At 37.4% G+C, this 18,661-nt stretch overlaps 2 protein-coding genes across 2 annotated transcripts; one reads left to right on the forward strand and one right to left on the reverse strand.

Moving 5' to 3' along the window:
* Positions 1-6,141: 6,141 nt before the first annotated feature.
* Positions 6,142-17,641, reverse strand: LOC106082208 (carbonic anhydrase 2). Its single transcript, XM_013244583.2, has 5 exons — positions 17,555-17,641; positions 17,121-17,221; positions 6,884-6,974; positions 6,554-6,816; positions 6,142-6,480 (listed from the first exon to the last, which is right to left on the reverse strand). The coding sequence occupies exons 1-5, from the start codon at positions 17,610-17,612 to the stop codon at positions 6,142-6,144; spliced, it is 852 nt and encodes a 283-aa protein (XP_013100037.1). The 5' UTR covers positions 17,613-17,641.
* LOC131995199 (uncharacterized) lies at positions 12,382-13,817 on the forward strand. Its single transcript, XM_059363447.1, has 2 exons — positions 12,382-12,681; positions 12,821-13,817. Exons 1-2 carry the CDS (start codon positions 12,382-12,384, stop codon positions 12,848-12,850), a joined length of 330 nt encoding a protein of 109 aa, XP_059219430.1. The 3' UTR covers positions 12,851-13,817.
* Positions 17,642-18,661: the final 1,020 nt, after the last annotated feature.

Genomic DNA, 18,661 nt, shown 5'->3' on the forward strand with positions numbered 1-18,661 from the left:
GATTGTCGCCGTCCTACCAATAGTTTCCACAGGGTTAAATGCGCATTCGTAGGCCACGCCCTTAAATCGGACTGCATTAATCCGAAAGGCTTCGGGTTAACCTGGTTTATTGATGACAGTTCTCTGGTCTTCACCGGCACCAAAACGATGAGGATTGTGCCATCCTTAGAAGGCGTTAAGCAACTGCTTACATTCCAAGACTGTTCGTGATCGTACCGTCGTGGTTGTTATTGCCCTTATGGCATGTCTGTAACCACCTCACGCATTCCATGATCGCCCGGATCTCTGCCTGCAGGACCGTATTAAAGTCAGGCAGTCTAAAACAGATCTGAGTCCCTGGGTTCTCAATGTAAAACTCCAGGTCCACTCTGCCTTCTAGCTTTGATCTATCCGTGTAACATGATCTTCCAGATAGCAATACTAGGGCTCCATCCAAGACTGTGCCACTGTCAGCAATGCCTCGCACTCGACCTCAAGTGTCGTCTCAGGTATCTTATGGGAAACCTCGTCCAATTCTTCCAGGTTTCCTATCGTCGCCTCGATTATAGCCTTCCATGATGGCTGTGGCCTCTTTTGGAAGTCACAGTCCTTGTCTACCTCCTACACTGCCTGGAGTCTCCATTGCGGGAAGGCTGACTTGGTTTTCCCAGAATACTTGAAAGCGGGGAGCTCCGCTTCTTCTTCAGCATTTTAGCAGTGTAATGCTCTCCGGGTATCTGATTCTCTTTCCAGCTTCCCTAGAAGTGCTTGGAATGTCAGTTCTATTCCTTCCAGCATCCTGCAATTTCGCCCGATTGCGCTGCCGGTACTTACACCTCTATCTCCTTCGTCGTGCCCCGGATCGCTTTTTCGGTCTGCTTGTGAGCTTAGCAAAGCCATCGCTTACTTCTGCCGTCATCCCGCTGTTCAATCTCCAGATTCGGCTGCGATGAATGTTTCATTGACACTGTCGCTGTCTGAATCCGAGTCTGAAACACCACCTTTACTTAAATGCTAGGAACGAACTGTGCATCCCTCTGGTTTATCCATCTTTTCCTCATTAATTAGTCTGACGACTAGTTGTTACTCTCGACTACAGGTGTCAAGGAACCCACACTTATAGGAGGGGAGGACAACATGCTACGGTCTGACGCCACCACCGCAGTTTTTGGGTCTTTGGAGTCCATTTAGAGCCTACTCCAAAAGGCTTTAACATTTTTCGTAATTGGTAGTACCTATTCCGAGATACGGATATTTTTCTTTGAGGAGCGAAATCAAAACACGTCCGGCTACTTTTTGAGTATTAAATTAAGTTTTACAAAATTGTATATTGAAGATTGTCAGGAAGATGCCTTATTCGATTAGCTATCTTCTGGCCCTTGAAGGCCGCCGTAGCGCAAAGGTTAGCATATCCGCCTATGACGTTGAACGCCTGGTTCAAATCCTGGCGGAAACTTAAAAAAAGTTTTCAGCGGTGGTTATCCCCTCCTAATGCCGGCGACATTTGTGAGGTTATATGCCATGCAAAACTTCTTTCCAAAGAAGTGCCGCACTGCGGCACCCGTTGTTCGGACTCGGCTATTAAAGGAAAGACCGTTGTCATTGAGCTTAGTCTTGAATCGACCAGCAGCCATTGTTATGTGAGACGTTTGCCGCTGTTCCTTAATGGAATGTTCATGGCCAACTTCGCATTTTCATTCTTTTAGGGTGTACAGTAGACCGGGATAATTTGTATGGATGAAAAAAGTGAAAAATCGTATAGCAATAACGTAAACTACATACAATTCTAAGAAGATTCTCCGAAGAAACCATGTATCTAAAATTAAATCGGTATTTCTTATTCTTGTGATCAAGATACAGGTCGCATTTGTTGTTCGATTACCGTAACATTTTGCACAAGTCACATTTTTGGTCACACAAATGACGATTTGGAAGCCTGAACAATTTTTCTAAATGCCGAGGTGACCTATTTTAGGGACCTGCTAAGAGGCTCCTGGACCATCTAGGTCCTTGAAATTTTGTACATAATGTCGATGATACCTCAACTTTTACCATTTCAAGATTTTGTAGTTACCCACTCTAATGTATGCTTGTTTATGACATGTGGCATCATGAGGTATGCAATAATAATAACCTACAAATGTACCGGCACATTAAAAGCCACTCAACAAATTTTTTTGCAACAAAAAGAAAAACAAAGCAAAATTTAAACGTTTAAATAGAATGAAAAGATGAAATTAAACATATATAGCAGTCATGGATTAAGAAAACTTAAACCCTCCGTTTAAATGCGGGCAATTGGTTAAATGGACAAAAAGGTAGGTAGTTAGTTAGTTGGTTAGGTACCTACGTAGGATTTGTTCGAGCTAAACTCCTACCACTCATGTCGGCAAGTGCTAAGTGCTTGATTTGCGCATGCTCGCGCACCAGTGAATACAAGGTAAAGCATTTGCCGTTAAATGGTGCAGTGCATCGCACATAAATTGAACCCTTAAAATTAGTTAAGTCGTTAAAGCGTTTACAGCTCTGTCTGCCACTGTAAAGTCTCGACTTAACAACCTTTATATACGATTTAATTTTAATTAGCATTAGTTGTTTGCGCGCCTTTACACACACACACACTGGCACGTTCCTTAAGGCTTTATACCCACAGTTTTATGATGAGTGAAGGGAAAATGTAACAAAAAGGTGCTGTGACTTCTTGCCATAGGCTTTTGTTACGCCGCCGCCAGTTCCTTGAAGGTTTCCAAAGTCACGATTTTTTTAGACTAAAAAGATTTGTTTCAGAAATGAGTGGTTGTATTCCTTACTAATGATTGTCGTAACTGGAGACAGATAACAATCACAATTGCAATTGATGATGTGACAACATTGATTCCCACAATGGATATGTCTAAGAGTTTAAAGGAAAATATGCGAGCATGAATTGCATTTGAATATTGAAAAGCATGAATTGCTTTTGAATAATGTCATCAGTTTAAATTGTGGTGTCTTCTGGTTGGTGATTATAAAGAACAATCTCGGAGTTGGTGAGCACCTTGTTTATGTAAGTCGAAGTCTTGTTTTTGGGACCATCGAAATGTGGGTTGCGTAAAAATGTTCTATCAATAATTCCATGATGTATGCTCCACAAACATAAAACTTTTTATTCCTAATGTAAGGATGTTTGTCCGGAATACTAGACATTCCAGGACCAGCTGAATGTTTCATACACTACAGAAAGAATTCTTTTTTTAACCGAACGGTTCGAACATGGAATCAACTTCCGACCAATGTGTGTGACACTCAGAAATTACAAGCAAATGGCTTTTCCCCCCTCCGATTTCTAACTTTCCTCTTGCAAACGTAATGGCTTGACATGACTACCAGGTAGTGTACCGTTAACAGCTGAGTCAAATTTTTTCTCGCGAAGTTTTGGTTATGTGTGTGTATTTTAGTGAAGAACCATAACACACAAACAACCAAAATTGGCGCGAACTAGTAATATATACAAATTCAGAGTTGCACTAATCACTTACATATAGTGTACTCAATATTTTGTTGTTGGGCAACTGGCACTAACTGTAAATGAATATATCTTGCCTATTACATTGTTTTGTGTGTTGCATAGTTAGAAACCATGCAACACACAAAACAACGAAAAATGGCGCAAACTAGTAACTTATATAAAATCAGAGTTGCATTAATCACTGATTTTGACAGATAGTGCTCTCAATATTTTGTTGTTGGGCAACTGCCGCTACCTGTAACTGGATATATCTTGGCACGTCCCGAGCATTTTAGATGAAATAGAACAAGTAATAACCTAAGTTCGGCCGGGCCGAAACTTGGGATCCAACCACCATAGATTCCGATTAAAATTTACACACTAGGAACATAGCCGAAGAGCATAGTTGTATTTTAGGTACCACTTGTAAAATGTCAGCCAAATCGGACATCAATCGATTTGGACCGTATATGGCACTGTTACAAGGCGGATTTAAAAAGGTGGTTTCTCGCGAACTGCTGTTAACAGGCGGCCGGGTTTGACGGTGTTAGGATGTCAGATTTTTGTTCGCATTCTCTTTGATTTTATATTCTTTCTCGCATATCCACCGCCCATGCACGCATACGTATACACACACACACACACACAAATACGTTTGCGTGTGTTGCCAAAACGACGATCAGCTTGATGGCAAGATGGCGGATTGCACCATATGAATTGTGGTTGTAGTACAAATGAGATCACCTTCAATTGTTTCGCCATGACACCGTTATTGGAAGTCGTAACAGAACACATACAAGATTTCAGCCAGATTTAAAAATCATACATACGGAAGATCCGTATGTATGAGAGCTATATCAGAACACACTATGCTATATTTCATTGGGATAACAGTTGCGGCTCAAGATATCAAATTGGGAGTCCGGTATATATGGGAGCTATATTTGGTTATATGTGCCTCGATTTGAACCATTCTTAGCACGGTAGTTGGAAGTCGTATTAGAACACTATATGAAAAAGTTAAGCCCAAAAGAATAATTATTGCAGCTTCTAGGTGCTCAGGAAGTCAAGTCGAAGGACCACTTTACATTGGAACTGTATCTTAATCTGAACCGATAGTCCTATTTGTAATCCACAAAGGCACATCAATAAGTAGTACTCATCAATAAGTAGTATTCGAGCGGCTACACGGAAAAAAAATTCGTTAGCAATAAACGAACTTATCGACAAGTAAACTTCTTTTATGAAAAACATTGGAATTTTTTTTAAGACAAATTCGCAAAAAAAGGATTGATATTTCTTTAGGGCTCATAATATTGTGAAACCGTCTATGCATTGTGTCGTAGAAATTCTTGTTGTCTATAGGATGGCGCCGTTTGGAGCTATTTTTTTGTAGTATTGTAAATATGAGCATTTTTTCACAAAAAGTAAAATTAAAAAAAAAAAAAACACTTTCCAAGTTTGCATTTGCACACCATCGCGAACTGACTGTTGGCAGACTGAGCTTTACCCAATGAAAAAAAGAGTCTTTCTCCTTTAGCTTAACTTTCTTCGATTGGAGGATATACAAGATAATAAGATTTTCATGTAACAAATAGCACTTTTGGCTTAAAAGAAATTTTGAATTTTTGCAAAAAAGAGTCATCGTTTACCACAGACGAATTTCAATAAACGAAGTAGCATTTACATTAAAAGTTTAGCAAATTCATGACTAACGTTCAATGGTGGAGGGAAATGTTTCATAGTTTCTATAAAAAAAAATACTTCCTTCACAAAACAGATTTGCTTGTCGCTTTACCCGACTTCCATTGTGATTTCTATACACGGACGAGCATGACTAGATCGACTAAGAATGAATATCAAGATGACATTTATACTTTATGGGGTAGCAGGTCATTATTTTGAGGTTTTATCAACGGAATTACTAGGATAGTATACCTCTAACCTTTGGTGGTGGGTATAAAAAACCTTTCTTATCTGTCTGCATATCCAAGATTTATAAGGAAAGAAAGAAAGCTCCCAGTTGGTGCTGAATAGAGGTGGCCATTTTATTTTTTTCCTTTTAGTTCCGTTCCACTAAAGGAACTAGTTCCTTTTTTTACTTCCTTAGTTCCTTTTTCATTGGCGATCCCTTATTTTGATTCCTTCATACAAAACAAAAAAGAGCTTTGCATTTGGTTTTGAACCTTAAAATGAGCGTTTTTTAATGTACGTATAGATACAAACATTTCGACTGTATATGTAATTGAACTGTAATTGTACTTTATTTTAAACAAGTATTAAGTCTCGATGCTGAAAATAAAAACCTAGACTTCGAGATAAGTTCTACATATAAAAAGTACTACGTACACCAGGTGGTGTAGGGTATTATATAGTTGGCTCCGCCCGACTTTTGCCTTTCCTTACTGGTTTTTATTTGATTTCGTGGTTAGTTATGAAATATAAACATTCGAGTGTAAATTTAAGTAATATTGTTTCAATTTATTGACTATTCATATTTTTGAGAACAAATTTGTTTAACAATTTTCTAAGCAGGATAGTAATAATTGAAAAAAATCTTTTATAAATCTCTTATGGTTGTGCAATCTTACAATTTCATTACTGGTCTTTAGATATTTCCCCCTTTAATTCATGTAAGGTTTAACTATAAAAAGTTTCACAAAATAACTTCCATATTAAGCATTGTTGTAATATAAAGGACGATCATTACGATCTTGCAGGGGTCTAAAGTTATTGACCAATGGTTGACCATGGGCATCTTTGATGCCCCAGAAATTCTGTAAATGTTCCATGGAAATTTGAAGTGGTTCAGGGAATACATGCCAGGTAACAGCTTCACCACAGCCTGGGGTAGTCAATGAGCCGCTGTAGCTAAAGAATTTTGTGGTATGGAGATCACCCAATAAATGACTCAATGACATGGTCTTCTTAAGTGGAGTTGTTGATTGATAGTCAACCAGTTTGGGCAATCTATCAAAGATTTCACTTAAGGCAGGATAAGTGCGGGTAAGAGTCTACGAAAAAGTAAAGAAAAGTATAACACATTTGTAATATCTTTCATTTTGGATTATTCCCAAGTCTTCTTACTTTGGGAGCTTCGAAGAGTACACCCAAAACAGCCAAACCATCGGCATGTTCAACGGCTTCAGGAACGCTGGCGTATTTGACATTCTTGTGGACAATGTGCATTTCAGCATCAAACTGACGGCCATCAACGGTATGTTCGGAGCCCTTGACACCTTTGCTGCCCCAATGGAAATGGACACCAACAGCTTCGAATTTGCCAGGCAAGTTGCCACCACTGATGGTGGGAAGATCTCCCTTAACGGTTTTTGGTACACTGAATTCAACTATGAATAAATAGGTGAAACCACAATGAAACAGCCTCTACATTAAATATGCATTAGTTCAACTTACCGGAGTGACCATTGTTGCTTAGATTAATAGTGCCAAATAAAGCCTTGTCATAGTTGGTGAATTTAAGTGGAGCCAATTGTGGTGTGGTACTCTACAATAATAAAACAAAATCATTTAACTAAAAGCCTAGTTTTATTTTATTTAACCTTATGAATCAGATTAAATCTTATTATGTAACCTACGAGTAAATGCCTAATGTTCATTTGATTTTAAAAATATGCCAGCATATAATACAATACGATGATGATTTTAAGAGTATTTTTGAGTGCGGTTTTGTTAAAAATTGCGGAATAAAACGATGTGTGTAAAAATCATATTAAAAATGCAATATATATTAACATAAGGCTCTGTGATGTATTTGAATTTTTATATATACACTAGCTGGACCGGGCCCGCTCCGCTGAGCTTTCTTTAACTCTGTGATATCTTCGCCCTGAATGCGGATATCGAATTCGTGCTATTGTAGCCTATGACGCTGAACGCGTTCGAATCCAGGCGAGAACATCGGACAAAGCGGTGTTTATCCCCACTTAATGTTGGCGACATCTGCGAGGTACAATGCCATGCATGGTCATTTGAAAAAATTTCTCCAAAGAGGTGTCGCACTGCGGGACGCCATTCGGACTCGGCTACAAATAAAGGTCCCTTTATCATTGAGTTTAAACTTGAATCGGAAAGCACTCATTGATGTGTGAGAATTTGCCCCTTCTGTTTCGTGGTGGTAATGTTCTTCCTTAGGGTAATGTTCTCATTAGGGGAGGGATGGCACGTCAGACATTTTGACTCAAATATGGATATCAAATTCGTGCTGCACTTCCAAATCCCTTTAATTTGAGCCCCATATTGCCATGGCCGGTAAATATAAACTGTTTGGAAGGTGTTTTGGGGTTGGGGCGGCCACCTGCACTTTGCACTTAAAATAGATATCCCAACGTAAATGAAGTTCAGTTTAGGGGGTGCTTAAGGGCGTACCCCAAAACACTTGTCTACAAAATTGGATATCAAATTCGCTTTCTAATCTCAAATGCCTTTCATTTAAGTCCCATATTGTCATAATGGGTCAAATAACCCATTTGATGTATCTTTTGGAGGCAAAGCGCCACCTAGACTTGAAAGAAAATTTTAATGTCATATTCGTAATCTACTCCCTAATACCTCTCATTTAAGTCCCAAATAGCCATGGTCGGCTAATATGCCCATTTGGGGGTATTTGGGCGTGGGCGACCTTCCGTTACTTGGACCTAATTTTTATACCCTCTACCATAGGATGGGGGTATACTAATTTCGTCATTCTGTTTGTCACTACTCGAAATATTCGTCTGAGACCCCATAAAGTATATACAATATATTCATGGCAGTCGTGACATTTTATGTCGATCTAGCCATGTCCGTCTGTCTGTCTGTCGAAAGCACGCTAACTTTTGAAGAAGTAAAGCTAGCCGCTTGAAATTTTGCACGAATACTTCTTATTTGTGTAGGTCGGTTGGGATTGTAAATGGGCCATATCGGTCCATGTTTTGATATAGCTGCCATATAAACCGATCGTTGGTCTTGACTTCTTGGGTTTCTAGAGGGCGCAATTCTGGTCCGCTTTGACTGAAATTTTGCACGTGTTGTTTTGATATCACTTCCAACAATGGTTGGTTTAAATCGGTCCATGTTTTGATATAGCTGCCATATAAACCGACTTCTTGACTTCTTGAGCCTCTGGAGTGCGTAATTCTTACCCGATTGGAATGAAATTTTGCACGACGTGTTTTGTTATGATTTCCAACATCTGTGGCATGTATGGTTCAAATCGGTTCATAACCTGATATAGCTGCCATATAAACCGATCTTGGGTCTTGACTTCTTGAGCCTCTAGAGAATTTGAATATGATATCCAACAACTGTGCCAAGTATGGTTCAAATCGGTTCATAACCTGATATAGCTGCCATACAAACCGATCTAAGATCCTGACTTCTTGAGCCCCAAGAGGTCGCAATTATTATTCGATTTGCCCGGATCCTCTGATGACCATTAACATACGTGTTTATTATGGTCTTAATCGGTCTATAGCTTGATACATCTCCCATAAAAATCGATCTCTCTATTTTACTTCTTGTTTACGCTATATTTGTAATTTACTGCCTAATACTTTTCATTTGAGTCCCATATTGACATGAACTTCGAATATATCTGTTTAGAGAAGTTTTGGGGTTGGGGGACCCGCTGGGTACTTGGACCCAAATTTTAATACCATATTCGTTTTCTGGTCTCGAATACCTTTCATCTGATATTGTGCCCATCGGACCACTTTCGGAGATGTGTGGTGTTTTTGGGGTAAGGGGAGGGTTCGCCTCCACCCGATCTCTAAAAATTGTATAGCCCATGTTTCCTTCCAGACAAAAGTACACAGTCTATGAACATCTTAAGAAAATCGGTTCAGCCAAGTATCATATAGTCATAATGGGCCTAATGACGTTTTTTAGGGTTGGCGTGTCCCCCTATACTTCGATCTGATTTTGTATGTCAGATTCGAAGTCTACTCCCCAATAACTTTAATTTGAGCCCCATATTGAAATGAACGTCCAATATGTCTGTTTGGGGCAGATTTGGGGTTGGGGCGGCCCAATGGACACTTAGACTCATATTTCAATACCATATTCGTATTTTACTCCCCAATACCATTCATTTGACACCTATATTGTCCCCACCGGACCACTTTTGATTTTGGGTTGTGTTTTTGGCATAAAGGGGAGGGTCCGTCCTCCTTCTATACCGAAAAATAATATAGCCTATGTTTCCCTCCAGACTAACCTACACAATATGCGAAAATTTCGAGAAAATCGGTTCTGCCGTTTTTCAGTCTATACGGACCAAACAAACCGAGTCCCATATATCCGTTATTGGCTAAAGTGTCCAGTTTGGGCGTTTTTGTTGGTGTGATCCCCTATACTACGACATGAATTTGTATGCCAGATTCGTTATCTACTCCCGCATACTTTTCATTTGATATCCATATTGTCCTTATCGGCTCACTTTTGATGTTGGGTGGTGTTTTTGGGGTAACGCCCCTATCCGTTATCAATAAATTATAAAGCCTATTCCTACTTCCTAATCATATTCGTAATCTACTCCCGAATACCTTTCATTTGAGTCCCATATTGTCATGATCGTCAAATAAACCATTTTTAGGGGTTTTGGGCCTGGGGCGGCCCCCCAGTTACTTGGACCCAACTTCTATTATTAATGTAAACGATTTTAAGTTAATAATAATTATTTTGTAAGTAATTCTTTTCAAAATAATTATTGACATAAAAACGCTTGAAAATTGCAATTTGCAATAAATGCCACATTTCCATTTCTTAAAACTTCTTCTTTGAGACCTTTAATATAAACTCTTCAATTCAAATTTGTAGCATACATCTGCGAAATAAATAAGTTAATACGCTATTGAAATGTTAAAGCTGGATAAGCAAACATTAAAAAATGACTACGTCAGGCAAATGCACACATCAAATAAGTCAATACGTCAGAGAAGTACTAACTACGGAATTATGAGTGCGTCATAACCATAGATACTTGGTGCTTTTTCAAGAGCTATAGGAAAGTTTATCAAAAAAAAAAAAAAAAAACACTTAAAATTCAGAAAAATCGATAGAACTGCCCATATAGTTTAATGTTTGACGATATTCCATGCAAATATTGACCGTGTCAGCGCCTCAATGGTCCATTCGCTTTCCAATTTTGGCATTCCAACATTTCGGTATCTCACAAATAAACACTTCAATGCCGTCATCCAATGCGTCAATTGAAGCTGGCTTCTCTGTATAGACATGAGCTTTAACATAGCCTAACAAAAAATAGTCTAATGGCGTACACCGCACGATCTAGGCGGCCAATCGACCAGGATGTCGAAGGGCCTAACACAACTCACTGTCCCAAATTGCGGCAACATCGGGCAATAAATGCGCTTTTTATGGCCGCAGAACCTAAAACCGAGAGGTCGGTCTATATGGCAGCTATATCCAAATCTGGACCGATCTGCCCCATAATGCAGAACTATGTCAAGGGACTTAACTTGAATGACCTCGCCTACAAGTTTAAGTTATGCTTTTGAATTCTTTGATTCTCTTATTTTAATTCGGATTTTTATACCCCCTATCCTACGGTGATGAGTATAAAAATCCGAATTTCCGAACCAACAAAGTATATATATTTCGGATCGTCGTAAAATTCTAAGACGATTTAACGATGTCCGTCTGTCTGGTCGAACGTCTGTTGTAATCACTCTACAACCTTCAAAAATTGAGATATTGAGCTGAAATGTGGCACAGATACGTCTTTTTGGTGCACGCTGGTTAAATTCTTGAACGGGCCAAATCGGACCATATTTGGATATAGCTGCTATATAGACCGATTTTCCGATGAAGGTTCTAATGCCCACAAATGCTTTATTGAGTTGTTTTAGGCCTCCTGACATCTGACCCAAATATGTGTAAAGATCTGACTATATTTATATATAGCTGCCATATACATATACCCGCTATCCAACCCAAATATGGTAAAGATCGGACTGTATTTAGATATAGCTGTCATATAGACCGATGTGCCGATTAAGGGTCTGAAGCTCATAAAAGCTTTATTTTTTACCCGATTTTGTTTAAATTTGAAATACAAACTTCAACAGTGACTTATATTTATTAGCCCACTCAATATCCGTGTCGAATTTGGGTGCATAAGTAATCCAGTTTTCACCAGATTGTGCCGAAAGGGGGTTTTCATATATACCCGAGGTGGTGGGCCCTTGAAGCCATCACACCTTATATGGTTGAAAAGTCTTCTAACCAAAGACGAAACGCGTCCCATAGTGGTTGTTGTGCTATCTTTGGCTTTCCATTTCCATCTCCGATCATTGAGCTTGTCTCGAAAGAGAAACAAACAAAAATTGTGAAATTTAATGAACTTCGCCCTAACAGGAAAAAAGCTCGAAAAACTAAAAATTCCGCAGATCCCCGGTCGGGATTCGAGCCTGGGCACACGGGGCAAAGGCGAGAGCCATTGCCGTTGTCTTAGCGTTGGAAGCCATCAACACAACTTCCAGCAGATGCACAAAATCATGAGTAGTACGGAAGAAGTGTAAGTTGTTTTGTATACGGTTGTGTTTTTTGGCCGCTCCTGATTGTTTTGCTGCAAAGTCAAGCTATACGTTCATACACATCACTATAGGCGCTTCAAACTATAATACAACCTTGGCTGTTTCATCGATGACGAAATTGGTCCTTATTGAAGAATAGTTCTACGCAATTTTGCATTTATTTTTTCATCTTATTTGCAAAACTATTTCTAAATCACTGGAAGGCGCCCACATTTTTCACTAACACAAGGAGTAAAATACAAACAACAGCTGGACTGCTCTATCAAACCTATAACTGCCGGACAAATCGATAATCATCATACAGCTGGTAAAAGAAATAATCGTTATCGAAAAACACAGGGTGCACTGCAATACTAAATGAGCAGCAAGCGCACTCTTTTATCGACATCACCTGATCATAAAGAACATACACCAAAAAAATACGCGCCGTCCCTAAATATGAGTGTAAGCAGTCATCAAGACGTGTTTACATGGAGCAAACTATGCGAAGTCCTGGACGACAAATTGAAGGGTGTAGCAAAGAAAGAAGATCTGACGGATATCAAACATGAAATTGAGGAATTAAAACATGAGAATTCTAAATTAAAGGAAGACATAAAGAAATTAACAAACCGTCTAGAACTAGTTGACCAGAAATCGAGAACCACAAATATCATGGTGAGTGGACTATCCTGTAATAATATCCCGGCCGCAAAAAAGAAGCTCGCCGACATCTGTAAAGACGTGTTGAATGTAGATGTTACCGTCACATACACCAAAATGCTATCCTCTGGAAAATCTTTTGTGTTTACACTAGGTACCGCCAGCGAAGTCCAAAGGGTTTTAAATGCTAGAAGTAACCTTAAGGGACAAGCAATTTTTATTCAGAAGGATTACACTGCAGCTGAACAGTCTATTAGATACAATCTCAGGCAAGTTAGCAAAGTAATATCTAAGCATAAAAAAGATGTAAAAGTACGGCTTGGTGAATTTTGTATCTACATCAACGATAAACGCTTTACTTGGTTCAATGGAAAGATACGTTCTTCCGCTACAAACGATGTAAAATTTCTAGAAGATATATTAGCTGAATGCGGTTTTAGTTGTGAGGTTGTTTGCAACGAAAACGTAGTATTAAATAAAAACGATAACAATCCTTATGTACAATAGCTAGCTGATTCGTGCCATATAATAGCTTATAACGTTTGTAACCTTGAAAAATCGCTAAATTTTGGAAACTTTATAACCTTTTTAAATAAGTTTGATATTTTCTTTTTGTTTGAAACCCATGTTGTTGCTAATAAACAAACTTATTTCTCATCATTTTTTCAAAATTATTGTCTACACTGGGTTGAAGCAATTAAAATACATAAATCGGGTCGTGCTAGTGGAGGTTGCCTATTCGGTTACAAAAGAGAAATGAAAAAGAAATACAAGCTAAACTTTACCGAATGCAATAGCCATACAATGCTATCTGTGAATATTGACGGAAATTTATTCCAACTTATCCCGACCTATCTGAATAGTACGAGCTGGAAGAACGATGCAGATAAGTTTGTATCATTTTTGAGCAGTCTAAATCCAACCAGCTTCTGTATTATGGGAGATCTAAATGCAAGAATAGGTGAACAACAAGTCCTGGACGAAAATATAATCAGGGACCAACCTCATATAAATGTAATTAGGTGCTCTAAAGATAAGAATATAAATACACAAGGGAGACGGCTTTTGAATATGATTGAGGACATAGGTGGTATTGTGGTAAATGGAAGGACTTTAGGTGATTTGGATGGAAAACTTAGTTTCTTTGGTGTAATGGGAAGCTCATTGATAGACTACTGCATTTGCTCATCTGATTTGTTGCAATATATTGAGAATTTTGCAATACTTGCTAAGCCGTTTTCAGACCACATGCCCATCTGTCTCCAGCTTAAAATCCCAAAGCATTCTAGCAATGTGACTAAACAGAATGATACTAGAAGACTTTATTGGAGCGATAGAAATATGACTCAATACGGGTTAAATCTGGGTAACACCCCAGTGAATGGATACTACCGTGCAGATATGTCTGTGGACGACATGATCTGCGGTATAACGCAAAAGATTAGACAGGCACATGTCAAAAACACAAACAGGAAATTTTTTGAGCCTAAACAGCCGTGGTTTGATTGGACATGCTTCCGTTTGCGTTCAGTAATGCGCAGGAACCTTAAAGCGTTTAGGGCTCTCCATACTGATGTTAATAAGAAAAGATATTATTCATCGAGAACCAAGTTTCAAAGACTATGTAGTAGGAAGAAATTGGAATATTATAATGAGAACCTCAGAAGACTGGACAGAGTAACGAGTAGCAAGGATTGGTGGAACTTGTCGAATTCATTGAAGAATAGATCACAAAATTCAAAAGGAAATCTTAATGCTGATGATTACATGGTACATTTTAAGGCATTACTACTTAACCGAAAGGAATCCGAGAACATACACTGGTGTTTGCCTTATTACGTCGACCCATTCCTTGACTCTCCCTTTGAACTGTGTGAACTATTCTTTGTTATTAAAGGGCTTAGAAGAAATAAGTCTCCAGGGCTGGATGGAATCCCTTATGAGTTCTATAAATACGCTCCTCGCAATTTTCTAGAAGAAATATTGGCTGTCTTCAACACTATATTCCTTAATGAAAGGATTCCGTTATCTTTCAGAGAATCTACCTTGATACCGTTGTTTAAAAAAGGTGACGTTAACATTGCGGCTAATTATAGGGGACTTTCACTTCTAAACACTAACTGTAAGATCTTTAACTCTTTGCTTTTGAATCGGATATCTGCTTGGATAGAAAGAAATGACATTCTAAATGAGTTCCAGTCTGGGTTCAGAAAAGAGTACTCCACGCTTGACAATATATTCAATCTGGTTAACATTGTTAATTTGAATAATTTGAAGAACAAGGCTACCTACGCTTTCTTTGTAGATTTCTCATCTGCTTTCGATCTGATCCCCAGAAACAGCTTATTTTATAAATTGTCAAGCTATGGACTCTCTACGAAGATTGTGCGGATATTGCAACTATTGTATGAAAATACTACGAGTAAAATCTGGGACGGAAATGCATTCTCAGATTACTTTTCGGTGGAAACAGGAGTGAAGCAGGGTTGTACACTCAGCCCAGTACTGTTTTCTTTATATGTTAATGACTTACCCGATTCTTTACCAGGAGGTGTGAACGTAGCAGATACTAACATTAAAGTTCTTTTGTATGCAGACGACATTGTCATTCTGTCTGAAACTGCAGAAGGGTTACAAGATATGATTAACGTTCTTGAGGAGTATTGTTTGACATGGAGTCTGAAGGTAAACCTTGCCAAATCTAAGATACTTATTTTCCGGAAGGGCACAAGAGTCGCTAGAAACTTGAATTGGCGGTTTGGGAATCAGAATATCGAAATTGTGAATAGTTACACTTACCTTGGTGTCGAATTAAGTTACAACTTATCTTTTAGAAAACATCTTCAGAACAAGCTCACTGCGTCTAAAATGGCGATAAATTCTACTTGGTCAAGATATATTAATCACCCAAAAATATCGAAGGCTAATAAACTTAAAATTTTTGAATCGTGTTCAAAGTCTATAATGTGTTATGCCGCAGAAATTTGGGGATGTGTAAGATATGAGGACGTGGAGAAATTGTTTAGATTCTTTATTAAGAAAATGTTATATCTGCCTAACAATACGCCTAACTACATGTTATATCTGGAAACTGGATTCAATTCACTTTTCTGTTCTACATTGAAGACACATTTTTGCTACATTGACAGAGTACTCCAACTAGACTGTCGACGATTACCACGTATTCTTGCGCTGAAGATCATAGAACTGAATATGTCTTGGGCAGAAGAATGGTCCAATATATGCCAATCTCTGCAATTTTCTTTGCACTACAACGCGACACATTTACCCTCGTACTGGAAAGAAGTTATAGAACTACTTAAATCAAAGGAGAGATTAGATTTTGAGGTTAGGGCAAAAGGCTCACAGTTCCATGACCTTTACCCACAGCTTGAATACACCAGGATACCGGAACTCACTGCGAACTTATCTTCACGTGCTACAAGTATCATTGTAAAGGCTAGAGGCGGGTTACTTAATTTAAATGCTAGATCTTTCAGAGACAATACCGATGGCGTTTGCTCAATTTGTAACACAGACGAAACCGAGAACACCTTCCACTTTATCGGCTCGTGCCCAATATACACAAATCTCAGAATTATTTACTTTAATAAGCCCACACTTAATGTAAACGAAGTAATAAGCATATTGAATGGCACGAATTTTTTATCTCTATACAAATATTTAGAAAATTGTATTAAATATAGAAACTTTATACAAAATGAATTTAACTTTTAAAATAGCACTTTCTCTTTTTTATAGTCTCCAATATGTAAACAACTTTATATAACATAGATTAACATACTATAATCAGCCAACCTTTGGTAATATCAATGAATTATATGGCTAACAGCATTCTTGCTATGCCAGCTTTATAGATTTACAACAACACTGAATTTCAAACCTCTATCATTGTGTACTCAAAAATCTATTAATAAATAATAAATAATAAAATAAGAAGTGTAATTTGTCATAGAAAGAATGTCTGTCATTATATGAAAATACATGCATTGGGAAAAAGTAAAGCTAATAGACAGGTTTGTCGAGCGTGGTTAATGTGGTAATTGTATCATAGATGCGTTTTCGCTATTAATACCTTTTAAATACAACATACCAACGCACGGTCCTTGAAGCCATCAAACCTAATATGGTTGAAAAGTCTTCTAACCAATGACGAAACGCGTCCCATAGTGGTTGGTGTGTGTTGCTATCTTTGGCTTTACTTTTCAATTGAGCTCGTCTCGAAAGAAAAACAAACAAAATTTGTAAAATTTAATAATCTTTGCCCTAACAGGCAAAAAACTTGAAAATGTAAATCTTTTATGTTCAATGTCTTATAATATTAATTTACACTCGGAAGTATTGATATTTTTTTAATAGGATATTCAGTTTGTATACTTTTAAAAGGATATTAATTTAATTCCATTTGGGTATTAATTATTAACATCACTTACCTCAGATGTTACCAAAGCTATGGGTGATTGTTGTTTACCAAAACACTTGGGATCTGCATCGCCCCAATGAGCACAATTTCCATAATTCCATTCATGCCCACCTGCACATTGAAATATTTTAGTAATTTGGTCCACGAAATTGTAGTAAATATAAACAAAAACCATTAGCTAAATCTTACAAATATTCAATGTTTTACTTGAAATCAGTAAATAATTTTTAAATCTCAAAATCTTTCAATTTCCGCGTTCTGAACTATAGATTTGGCTTTAAACTCACGAACTGAAGTTATAAGCAATTTAATGTTTTATTTATTGAATTGCTTACTAAAAGACTTAGTTTTGATGTTTGTTAAACTCTTTTTTTCAATAGTGCAATCCTTTCAAAGGATTTGATTTTGGTTTATGTTATTCTTTTTATTTTGTTCCGTTTTTACCTTCTGAGGCAAATGCCAATGGCAAGAGTACACAAATTAAAGTTAGAGCGGAGACCATTTCAAAATCCTTCACTGAAATCTTTTGGACGACTGAATATTTTCACCTAAACTTTGATAATTTTATACTTAAACCAACTATGATATTATTTTCCCCATTCCCCATATCTCATCGATTATAAAAAATAATAGACTTCATTAATTTGTTCAGTTGATATTTGTTCGTTGAAACATTTAATATTTGTTCTAAACTTTTATTTGTTTCTAAGAAAGGAACAAATAAAGAAAGAACGAAATGTTTTCTTCATCACACCGAATTCTTTTGTGAATTGAGTGTGGAAAAGAATCAATTGGGTTGGATAGTTAATGCGAAATATATTTTTTAATGTTTAGTTTAGTTTATAGTTTATGTTTATATTTAAAAACAAAGGAAAATTGAATTATGTTATACTACACTAACACTGTTTGGTTTATGCATATAATTCCATCTAGCAGATAGACTTCAGTTGTTCCTAATAAAGAACAACAAAAACGGTTTTCGTTAATTCTATTAAATATATTCACTTATACAAAGTCGATTATAACTTTGGTAATATCCGAGTTATTAATAAATAATTTTATTTGCGTAACACAATTTTTCAAATATTTTGTCAAGACACGTTTATTGAGATCTGTGGTCTTACTTGAATTTCCCAAACCTCAAGTTGTGAAAGTGTTTATTCTGAATATTCAGCATATATGTTGATAATTTTGTAGAAACACTATGAGAGTAAAGATCTGTCTAATAAACCATTTTCAAAAATTTTATTGTCTGAGATTTGTAAAAATTATATCCTGTATATTTATAAATTAATTTAACTTTGTTTGTTCCGTATGTACATAAAAAAGTCTGAACAGATTTTCTTGATATTCAATAGTACATTAAGCCAGATGTTGCTGTCTATATTATAGGATCTAATACTAGAGCAACGTCACTTCAATAGAGTGTGTATACAACTCAAGTCATGAAAAGGTAATGCCACTTAAACATGTTGAATTTTAACCAGTAAGGAAAGGCAAAAGTCGTCCGGTGCTGACATTATAATACCCTACACCTACCCTAAAGGTACA

Source organism: Stomoxys calcitrans, chromosome 2 (assembly GCF_963082655.1).
Source record: "Stomoxys calcitrans chromosome 2, idStoCalc2.1, whole genome shotgun sequence".
NCBI classification, from domain to species: Eukaryota; Metazoa; Arthropoda; class Insecta; order Diptera; family Muscidae; genus Stomoxys; species Stomoxys calcitrans.

Coding starts and splice junctions, on each gene's coding strand:
- LOC131995199 (XM_059363447.1), top strand. CDS start 12,382: ATGAGCAGCAAGCGCACTCTTTTATCGACATCACCTGATCATAAAGAA. Junction 12,682..12,820: donor CGAGAACCACAAATATCATG/GTGAGTGGACTA, acceptor TGTTTACACTAG/GTACCGCCAGCGAAGTCCAA.
- LOC106082208 (XM_013244583.2), bottom strand. CDS start 17,612: ATGGTCTCCGCTCTAACTTTAATTTGTGTACTCTTGCCATTGGCATTT. Junction 17,222..17,554: donor ATTGGCATTTGCCTCAGAAG/GTAAAAACGGAA, acceptor TTCAATGTGCAG/GTGGGCATGAATGGAATTAT. Junction 6,817..6,883: donor AAGCAACAATGGTCACTCCG/GTAAGTTGAACT, acceptor ATTTATTCATAG/TTGAATTCAGTGTACCAAAA.